The 10,938-nt window shown below is 42.8% G+C and overlaps 1 protein-coding gene across 2 annotated transcripts; it reads left to right on the top strand.

Annotated features, from left to right (window-relative positions):
- Positions 1-2,564: 2,564 nt before the first annotated feature.
- DSEL (dermatan sulfate epimerase like) lies at positions 2,565-10,245 on the top strand. 2 transcript variants are annotated; one of them, XM_062201784.1, is made up of 3 exons: positions 2,565-2,647; positions 3,368-3,810; positions 4,543-10,245. In XM_062201784.1, the coding sequence occupies exons 2-3, from the start codon at positions 3,659-3,661 to the stop codon at positions 7,916-7,918; spliced, it is 3,528 nt and encodes a 1,175-aa protein (XP_062057768.1). In that variant the 5' UTR covers positions 2,565-2,647; positions 3,368-3,658; the 3' UTR covers positions 7,919-10,245. The 2 variants fall into 2 exon arrangements, with proteins under 2 accessions (XP_062057768.1, XP_062057767.1); XM_062201783.1 differs by having other exon boundaries at positions 3,368-10,245.
- The last annotated feature ends 693 nt before the right edge of the window (positions 10,246-10,938 follow it).

Here is a 10,938-nt window from a genome sequence, read left to right as displayed (position 1 = left end):
GATTTAAAATCTTCTTATATTGAGGGAAATCCCCAGAGCAATTGGCTGTACTATTCTTCACTTGCATTAAAATAAGAAACTGCTCCAGGATTCTGAATTGAGCAGCTGTTGGTATAAATGTCTCCTGCCACACTCATAAAGGTTTTTAATGTACAATAATATAGTGTGTAGCTCTTTCCTTCTATGGTCAGATGCATTATTTATAATTAACTAACTTTGTGCCATCTTCACATGTGGAAAAACAATAATTGGAGCGATCCATTTTTAGTTCACAGGAAACAAGGCTCTCCTCATTTTATTAGTGCCGTTTACCTACCATCCTTTCTGCCAGTGATTTGGGTTGTTCAGCTGTGGCTCCCTGCTTTATTTTCACACTCTCATATTTCACAACTGTGAGAAGATGCTCGTTCAACATGAATTAGCCTGAGAGTGCCTCAGAGAATGCTGAGGGGTTAGCTGCAGCCCCATAGCTTCCATGCAAACACCTGGGGCAGAATTGAAAGAACAGTATGTCTGTACCCGAATTCGCTCATCTGTAAACTGGAAATGATCATTTGGATGTTAAGAAATTTGAAAAAATGATTATTGGATGAAAGTTAAAATACTAGCTTCACAGATTGATCTTGCCCTCTCAATCTGCCTCACTTTGGAGCCTCAGGAGAAGTGACCTTACCCACACACTTTGTTCTGAGACAGAGTCTGCATATTTACTAACACTCTTTCCTAAGCTCCTCTCTGCAGAGAATGTAGAAATATCTGAAGTTGGGCTCCCTTTTCCTCCAACTCTACTATCCCATATTTGGGTCATCTTTCTCCATCATGGACCACATAGAGGGACAATAGAGATGTTTACTGGAAGATGTGTTTCTGCAGATCAGAGGAGCACATTTGTCTTACAATAAATTTCAAAGAAGGAGGCAAGGCTCTATGACAAGCAGATTGTAAATGTTTCAACTCGTATCCATCCCAGATAGAGCAGTGACCCAAACTCCCATCACTTGAAAGAGCTTTAAACAGAGTACTGGAGTCAAGCATATGAAATAGTACACATAACACAAACAACATAAGGACTGAATATAGGTGCACATAATACAGTGCTGGAGTAATACATCCTGGCTGTGGAAGCTCAGTAGGTATTTACTGAGGCATTTACACATCTGAGCTGAGATGCGGTGATAAGAGAAATTCAATAGCAAGAAAACATTTAACTGGTAAGTAGAGGTGGCGGATATAGCACTCGGTGAAAGAAGCAAGGCAATAGGCATTTTTGCAGAAGCTAAAGAAAGCTTGATCATCTGAACTGGGATAAGATTCTCAACCTTACAACACAGAGTGACAAGGAGGTGGGGGTTACATTTTCATCTTCAAGTTAAATGACCTGAACTTTATTCTGCACACAACAGTCTACTACTTGATTTTTACCGGGAGTTGATCCAAGCTCTCAGCTCGGCCCTGACTTTTAAATGGATTCATCTGTCCACAATAACAATATAGAATAGAACCAGAGGAGACAGAGGCGCTAATGGTCCTCAGCTGCGGCTGGGACTGTGCATGTGGGACGCTTCCTGTTTCACTGGACTCTCGTCTGTGCCAAGTTATTATCTGTGGGAGCTGAGGTCACACTTGGGTTCCAGACAGGGGTGAGAAGTCCCGCGTGTGGAATACAGCAGGGCCCACTGCCGTCAGACTCCTCAGACCTGCCGGTCCCATACGTTCACCCACAAAGCCGACAGATGTTTTTCCCTTTCACCTTAACAACTGGGCTACTTCGCAGACATGGATCCGGGTGCTTTGCTTTTCCATACGACAGGCGACAGGCTCCTCAGCCAGGCGGCCTCTCGCCCCAGCGGTTCCCTCAGGGGTGACTCCTGTCACCCCACGGCGCCATTCCCGGCCCGGGGAACGTTGTCCTTGCCCCCATCCTCAGAGGTCTGAGCGTCAGCCCAGCGAGACTTCAGGATTTCTGACTCCCAACCACCACGCCTCCAGCTGCCCGCCCCGGAGCGCGCGGCCGCCGCAGCAGCCTCGAACCCGCGCCTGGAGCCTCCCTAGGATTCTGGAGAGGAGGTGCTGGCCCCACCCCCGGCCCCGCCCCGGCCCCGCCCCCGCCCGCCGGCCCGCGCGCCACCGTCGCCCGGCCGCTCCCGAGGCCCCGCCCCGGCCCCGCCCCCGCCCGCCGGCCCGCGCGTCACCGTCGCCAGGCCTCCCCAGGCCCCGCCCCCGGCCCCGCCCCCGCCCGCCGGCCCGCGTCGCGGTCTCTCGCCCTCCCCGGGCCGCGCGGCCGGAGCTGGCTCTGAGGAGCGGCTGCCGCGGCGGGCTCCGGGCCTGGAGACGCGGACGCCGCACCGGACCCGGCGCTCCGGAGAGCGCCCGCCTCGGCGGCTCAGCCGCTCGCGGCCCGGCCCGCCTTCCCGCGGGCGTCCGGCGTTGCCCGAGGGCGGGCGTGTCCGCGGGGCGCGGGGCCCCAGCCGACGAGGGCGAGCGAGCGCGGGGCCGCCGCCGGTGGGAGCGCGGGGGGCGCCGCCGCGGCCGCCGAGAGCCGCGCGGGCAGCGCCGGGCCCGGCCCCAGGGCTGAGCGCTGTCCGCGAACTGCCCACGTCCGCCTCCGGGGCCCCGCGCGGCCGAGACCCCGTCGGAGCTGCCTGAGGTAAGCGCACCTGGCCGGTCCGGGGTCCCTCGGCCCGAGCCGCAGCCTCCGAGGCGGGGAGCGGGGGGCGGGCACCGGGGCCGGCCCGTTCGTAGCAGCCGAGTAGAAAAATGCAACAGGCAGGGCGGGTCAGGAAACTCCTGGCGGTGATGTTTCCTCCGGAGAGGAGACTTGTCCAACACTGAAACTTGGTTAGCGTCTTCCAGCCAGGACCGGCGAGGCGAGGACGCCGTCTCCGTCTGGGCGAGCGCGCCCTCTGGCGGCCGCCGCTGGCACGACGCCCAGGCCACAGGTGAGAGGCGGGCGCACCGTCGCTAGTTCTCTCTGCAGCCTTCAGCCAGAGTGGGGAAAAAGGCCAAAATGCTGTTACATTTTTGGCCGTGGGTCCTTTGTAACCGTCTTAACAAGGGAGATGGCAGGACTCATCTTTGTGCTCATTGCATCTGGGTAAAAATCTGTTTGAGTAAAGCAAACCACAGTTAAAATACAAAAACATCTCGTAGTTACTTGTCTAACATTCACTGGGATCCAAATTTCTGTGTGAAAGTGTAAGAACAATTCACTTGAGCTTGGTTAGATTGTGTACAATATTATACTTTATTGTGATTTCTAAAATTTCTATTAAATGAATATAGAATATTTAAATGATCAGTTTACTTTCACTCCCAGCATACTTGTGGCCTCAAAGAATTTGTTTTGTTTTTTCTTTTTTTGCACCAGAAAGGACTATCATGAAAAAGGAACAGAAAAGAACTGCCTCTATTGGTGAAAGGGGAGTTTTCTTTCCCAATTGGTGGTTACTTCATGATTGGAAGAGAAGTACCTAGGTGGCTGAAGATAATACATTTTTATATTTGTTCTAGTGAAGCTGATCAAAGAAGATGTAAAAATACTGTTTCTGTCATAATAGGCTGCTGAGTAAGAAAGCCTGAAAAAAGCCAGATTTTAAATGACGTCAGATACTTTGATTTTTTTTTTTAAACCAAGTGGGACTTCGAACACTTGTTGAGGATGTTTTCTCTTAAAAATGGAAGAAGAAAACGTTTACAAAGCATGAATTATAAGAAGTTGAGAGAAGAAGCAGCTGTGTCCACTCACTCAAAGAATGTCAGTACTTCAGTACTTCTGTCTTCTTTGGGAAGACATATAAATGTACCATACATGTGAGTTTATCACCAATGATCGTTTCCTATGCTAAGGATGACTTTTAATTTGAATTTTGGAGTGTTTTCTTTTCTCTTTTTTACAATGTGTGTTTTGACTTTTCCTGTTTAATAGATTTATATAAAGGAAGTAAATTCTGAATTCAGAGTACTTTTTATTTTTTTTACTATACCACTGTTTCCTGTGTGTTACAGAAAAATTAGAGGTTTTAACATTTCTTAAAGTTTTATTGGAAGGAAGACTGTGCCAAGGACACAGATAGACAGTGTAAGTTTTTTATTTTTTTTCTCTTTGCCAACTATACTTGCTTTGAATGAGCCGACTATCAGCTGGATTTCACAGTATATAAGATTTACAATCTTTGTTTTATCAAGGCCTTTAATGTATGTTTTATACTAACCAGATGGGAAGCACACTGAGCACCGTGTTTGACATGTTTGCCTAAGGAAGGGAACTCCCCGATGGATCATGGCGTTAATGTTTATAGGACATTTCCTATTTTTAGCATTAGTGATGTTTGGTTTCTCTACTCTTGAGGAATCAGTGAGTAATTACTCTGAATGGGCAGTTTTCACAGATGATATAAATCAGTTTAAGACACAAAAAGTACAAGATTTCAAGGCCAACCAAAAGCTGAAGAAAAGTATGCTCCATCCAAGTTTGTATTTTGATGCTGGAGAAATCCACTCAATGAGACAAAAGTCTCACACAAGCCATTTGCATCTTTTCAGAGCTATCAGAAGTGCAGTGATGGTTATGCTGTCCAACCCGACATACTACCTACCTCCACCCAAGCATGCTGATTTTGCTGCCAAGTGGAATGAAATTTATGGTAATAATCTGCCTCCTTTAGCATTGTACTGTTTGTTAAGCCCAGAAGACAAAGTTGCCTTTGAATTTGTCTTGGAATATATGGACAGGATGGTTGGCTACAAAGACTGGCTAGTTGAGAATGCGCCAGGGGATGAGGTTCCAGTTGGGCATTCCTTAACAGGTTTTGCCACTGCCTTTGACTTTTTATATAACTTATTAGATAATCATCGAAGACAAATATATCTGGAAAAAATATGGATTATTACTGAGGAAATGTATGAATATTCCAAGGTCCGCTCGTGGGGCAAGCAACTTCTCCATAACCATCAAGCTACAAATATGATAGCATTACTCACAGGAGCCTTGGTCACGGGGGTAGAAAAAGGTTCTAAAGCAAATATATGGAAACAAGTTGTAGTGGATGTGATGGAAAAGACAATGTTTCTATTGAATCATGTTGTTGATGGTTCTTTGGATGAAGGTGTGGCATATGGGAGCTACACAGCTAAATCAGTCACACAGTATGTTTTTCTGGCTCAGCGCCATTTTAATATCAATAACTTAGATAATAACTGGTTAAAAATGCACTTTTGGTTTTATTATGCCACTCTTTTACCAGGTTTCCAAAGAACTGTAGGTATAGCAGATTCCAATTATAATTGGTTTTATGGTCCAGAGAGCCAGCTTGTTTTCTTGGATAAGTTCATCTTAAAAAATGGAGCTGGAAATTGGTTAGCTCAGCAAATTAGGAAGCACAGACCTAAAGATGGACCAATGGTTCCTTCCACTGCCCAAAGATGGAGTACTCTTCATACTGAGTACATCTGGTATGATCCCCAGCTCACCCCACAGCCTCCTGCTGAATATGGTACTGCAAAAATGCATACATTCCCTAATTGGGGTGTTGTCACCTATGGAGCTGGGTTGCCAAACACCCAGACCAATACCTTTGTTTCTTTTAAATCTGGGAAGCTGGGGGGACGAGCTGTGTATGATATAGTTCACTTTCAGCCTTATTCCTGGATTGATGGGTGGAGAAGCTTTAACCCAGGACATGAGCATCCAGATCAGAACTCATTTACTTTTGCTCCCAATGGGCAGGTATTTGTTTCTGAGGCTCTCTATGGCCCCAAATTGAGCCACCTTAACAATGTATTGGTATTTGCACCATCACCCTCAAGCCAGTGTAACAAGCCCTGGGAAGGCCAGCTGGGAGAGTGTGCACAGTGGCTCAAGTGGACTGGTGAGGAGGTTGGTGATGCAGCTGGGGAAATCATCACTGCCTCTCAACATGGAGAAATGATATTTGTGAGTGGGGAAGCAGTGTCTGCTTATTCTTCAGCAATGAGACTGAAAAGTGTTTATCGTGCTTTACTTCTCTTAAATTCTCAAACTCTGCTAGTTGTTGATCACATTGAGAGGCAAGAAGATTCCCCAATAAATTCTGTCAGTGCCTTCTTTCATAATTTGGATATTGATTTTAAATACATCCCATATAAATTTAAGAATAGTTACAATGGTGCCATGATGGATGTGTGGGATGCACACTACAAAATGTTTTGGTTTGATCATCATGGCAATAGCCCCACAGCTAGTATACAGGAAGCAGAACAAGCTGCTGAATTTAAGAAACGGTGGACTCAATTTGTAAATGTTACATTTCAAATGGAATCCACAATCACAAGAATTGCTTATATCTTTTATGGGCCTTATGTCAATGTTTCAGGTTGCAGATTCATTGATAACTCCAATTCTGGACTTCAGATTTCCCTCTCTGTGAATAATAGTGAACATGTTGTTTCCATTGTGACTGACTACCATAACCTGAAGACCAGATTCAATTACCTGGGATTTGGTGGTTTTGCCAATGTGGCTGATGAAGGCCAAATAACCCGATTTGGTTTGGGCACTCAAGCAATAGTAAAACCTGTGAGACATGATAGAGTTATTTTCCCTTTTGGATTTAAATTTAATATAGCAGTTGGATTTATTTTGTGTATTAGTTTGGTGATTTTAACTTTTCAATGGCGGTTTTACCTTTCTTTTAGAAAGCTAATGCGATGGATATTAATACTTGTTATTGCCTTGTGGTTTATTGAGCTTCTTGATGTGTGGAGCACTTGCACTCAACCAATCTGTGCAAAATGGACAAGGGCAGAGGCTGAGGCAAGCAAGAAGGCTTTATCTCCTGAAGGGTACCACGTGGATCTTCCTGATGTTGTCATTACCTCACTTCCTGGTTCAGGAGCTGAAATTCTCAAACAACTTTTTTTCAACAGTAGTGATTTTCTCTACATCAGGATTCCTACAGCCTACATTGATATCCCTGAAACTGAATTTGAAATTGACTCATTTGTAGATGCCTGTGAATGGAAAGTGTCAGATATCCGCAGTGGGCATTTTCGATTACTGCGAGGTTGGTTGCAGTCTTTGGTCCGGGACACAAAACTACATTTGCAAAATATTCATCTCCATGAACCCAGTAAGAGTAAACTGGCACAATATTTTACAGCGAATAAAGAAAAGAAAAGAAAATTGAAAAGGAAAGAGTCTTTGCTAGAACAAAGAAGTAGAATGAAAGGCGCCTTTGACAGAGATGCTGAATACATTAGGGCTTTGAGGAGACACCTGGTATATTACCCAAGTGCACGTCCTGTGCTTAGTTTAAACAGTGGGAGCTGGACTTTAAAGCTTCATTTTTTTCAGGAAGTTTTAGGTACTTCGATGAGGGCATTGTATGTGGTAAGAGACCCTCGGGCATGGATTTATTCAATGTTGTACAGTAGTAAACCAAGTTTTTACTCTTTGAAGAATGTACCAGAGCACTTAGCAAAATTGTTTAAAGTAGACGGAGGTAAAGGCAAATGTAGCTTAAACTCAGGCTATGCTTTCGAGTATGAACCTTTGAAGAAAGAATTATCAAAATCCAAGTCAAATGCAGTTTCCCTATTGTCTCATTTGTGGCTTGCAAACACAGCGGCAGCCTTGAGAATAAATAAAGATTTGCTGCCTACCAGCTACCAGCTAGTCAAGTTTGAAGATATTGTGCATTTTCCTCAGAAAACCACTGAAAGGATTTTTGCCTTTCTTGGGATTCCTTTGTCTCCTGCTAGTTTAAACCAAATATTGTTTGCCACCTCCACAAACCTTTTTTACCTCCCCTATGAAGGAGAAATATCACCAACTAATACTAATGTTTGGAAACAGAATTTGCCTAGAGATGAAATTAAATTAATTGAAAACATCTGCTGGACACTGATGGATCGTCTAGGATATCCAAAGTTTATGGACTAAATGCTGCAGGTCAGCAGAAATTTGCACTAATGCTTTCCAGCCCACTTGGTGGATATGAATTGAAAGTTTGTTTATTCTTGTAGTCTGTGTGTGTGCGTGTATGCGTGCGTGTGTGTGTGTTTTCAGATTGTTTTCTTGCACAGAGAGATTATTTTAAAAATAGGCACCGTATCTGATATGACCTGGTAGGATTTATGTCACCACTTTCTTTACCTTTGTTTTTGAAATGTTTTCTGCTTAAATATTTCTGCTACAGAATTGTAGATAAAGTCACATCGTGGGGTCGGGGTGATGTAAAAGATTGTAAAAGACTTTTTTGTCTTAACTCACCTTCATATGTAACTGTAGTCTGAGACCTAAAACACTGCTAAAGGCCTTGAATTGCTGCTTTACCCAAGCATCTCTTGCTTTCAAGATGGATTTCAAAAGTTTCTTATCTTTTTGAAAAGGTCTTCTAATATACCTAACTTGCAGAAAGTAAAAGAAAAGGAAAAATTAAAGATTGATTTTTAGTCTGTGTAGTATACAGTGGTAGTGAATGGTCCTATCATAACTATAGGATTCATTTTGGAAAATACAGATGGAAATACATAATGAGTATGTTTTGTTTTCTTACCTGTTAGGTCAGAAACTGTGACCTGAAAAGCTTCCGTAAAGTTTTTTGTTAGAAATCATAAGGAATAAATGTTTGAACAATCTGGGTGCCAAAGACTGGTAGATTATTTTAGACATGCTTTTGTGTTGAAAACTATCTTTTTTGCCTCTCTGAAGCTACAGCTGTTCCCCATCACACCACTCCCACCCTGTTCTTTTTTGTCACTGTCAAACAAAACTATCAGTAGTTACTAATTGCTAAATGCTCAGTATTTGTGGAGATTTTTTTTTTGATGATGATGATTAATTTTGCATTAAAGGCTGACATAGACTCAGAATCAAATTTATTTTTGTAGAATTGTCATTGTATGATTCAAAGAAAGCAATGTGGCTGCTGCCAGTGATTTTGAAGACTGGAAACAATTGGAAAACTGCCTAACTTATCTTGTGTCCCTTTGAATGAGTTTACAGCCTGCCAGTGTCTGCAAAGGTTGAAGGCAAGTGGGAGATGATGTCAGAGGCATCTGTTTCCTTTACCATCTGCATCTTATTATAAATGTAGTCGTCATAAAATGTGGTTCATTCCATTTTGGTAGGAAGAAATAAAAATGCTATGCCCGTATAAGCCAGTGCAGTAATTACAATGTATTGGATGAAAACTATTAAGCGATGTTGAGACTTGATGAGAATTTTTGTACAGATTGCAGTCGTCTTCCTGATGTTTCAAACTATAGTCCCCTCAAGCTCTCTAACACTTGAGAGTCTGTCATTCTGACCTAGATAAAAGTGTTTCTTTCTCAGTGGTTTATTATTATGTCAAAATGTGCCTCCAGAGTGATAAGGCTGTGGGTATGTTACATTCTAGCAAAACCTAAGTTGGCTGTTAGTTTTCTTCCATTATAATGTGAATGGAGACTGTTCCCGCTTCTTCGTATCTACTTCTTTCTCACGGCTCTTGTGATTTTTGCTACATTATGTCAGAATGAATAAAAATCATATTAATGTAGGTTGAGGAGCCACTGAAGACTTAAATCTAAACTGTTACTTTCAGATTATTCTTTCTATCTTGAGTTGTCAGTAAGCATGGAAAATTGCTTCATGGGTGATAACACTGTTTCCATTATTTGTCATAATCTCAGTATTTGCTTTAAATTCACAACATGTCTGATCTTGAATCAGATGAAATAAAAAGGTTCTGACAGTAGTATTAGATATGATGAAGGTAAGAATTAAAAATGCAGGTGACAATTGAAGCAGAAGCTACCACTGCTTTTTAACATTGTACAGACAAGCACCTATGGGCAGAAAAGAGCCAGGTGGAGTGTATCAAGGAATAGGAGAAGAGATGTGGAAAATGAAGGTGATTCTGAGAACAGATACAGGAATGTACTGACAGTGAAAGAAATGTACTTGTTTAAGAAAAATGTCAAATTGTGTTCTAACCTTCATCCCATATAGCAATGCTGAGTTGAAGTTACCTGTCTCTGTGGTTACCCATTCCTACTCCAAGAGAATATTTAAGACAAGAACCCTACTACTTGGTTAATTCTTAAAAAGAAAGATTGCTGAAAACTACTTCTATTTGCATATTCTCTTGGGAGGAGGGTTATATAAGTAGGTGAGCAGAAGATATATCCATTGCATATGCTTGTAATCATGTCTGACATGTCCTACCTTTACCTTAAAATATGAATACCTAAGGTTCTTCCATCATATCCCCAGGTCCTGCACTCTCAGGGTGAACTAATAAAAATTTGAACACCTCTACAATTATTTTTATTCCTATTATATTGAAAATGAGGGATCATCACCATCTGACATGTCTAAAATTGGGATAAAAAAATTTAAAAATATTTTTAAAACATTTACATATTTATTTGAAAGGAAGATTTAGAGAGAGAGAGGAAAACAGACGATCTTTCATCTGCTGGTTCACTCCCCAAATGGCTGGAATGACTGAATCTGAAGTGGGCTGAAGTCAGGAGCCAGGAGCTTTTTCCTGTTCTCCAACATGGGTGGTAGGGATCCAAATACTTGGGCCATCTTTCACTGCTTTCCCAGGCCATTAGCAGGCAGCTGGTTCTGAAATGAAGCAGCTAGGACTTAACTGACACCCATATGGAGTGCTGGGGTCACCGTTGGCGACTTTACCCACTGAATCTTACTTAACCTGGCCCAATCAGATGAAAGCTTGTTAAAAATAATAGCATTGAAATCTTGAGATTATTAATAGGTGTGTTGGTTTTGCTGACAAACGCAGCAAATAAATGTATGAAAAATAATCTGGGTTTCAAATGTTGCAAGCAATACAAATTTACTCAGACTGAAATTGAAAGGCCATATTCAGAGTTGATGTCATTGGAATGCAACATACAGCGGTACAAAATAGGAGAACATATTCCAGAGAAGGAAGCCACATGAATGTG

This window comes from Lepus europaeus, chromosome 9 (genome assembly GCF_033115175.1).
Source record: "Lepus europaeus isolate LE1 chromosome 9, mLepTim1.pri, whole genome shotgun sequence".
Taxonomy (NCBI): Eukaryota; Metazoa; Chordata; class Mammalia; order Lagomorpha; family Leporidae; genus Lepus; species Lepus europaeus.
This window is presented reverse-complemented; position numbering and strand designations above follow the sequence as displayed.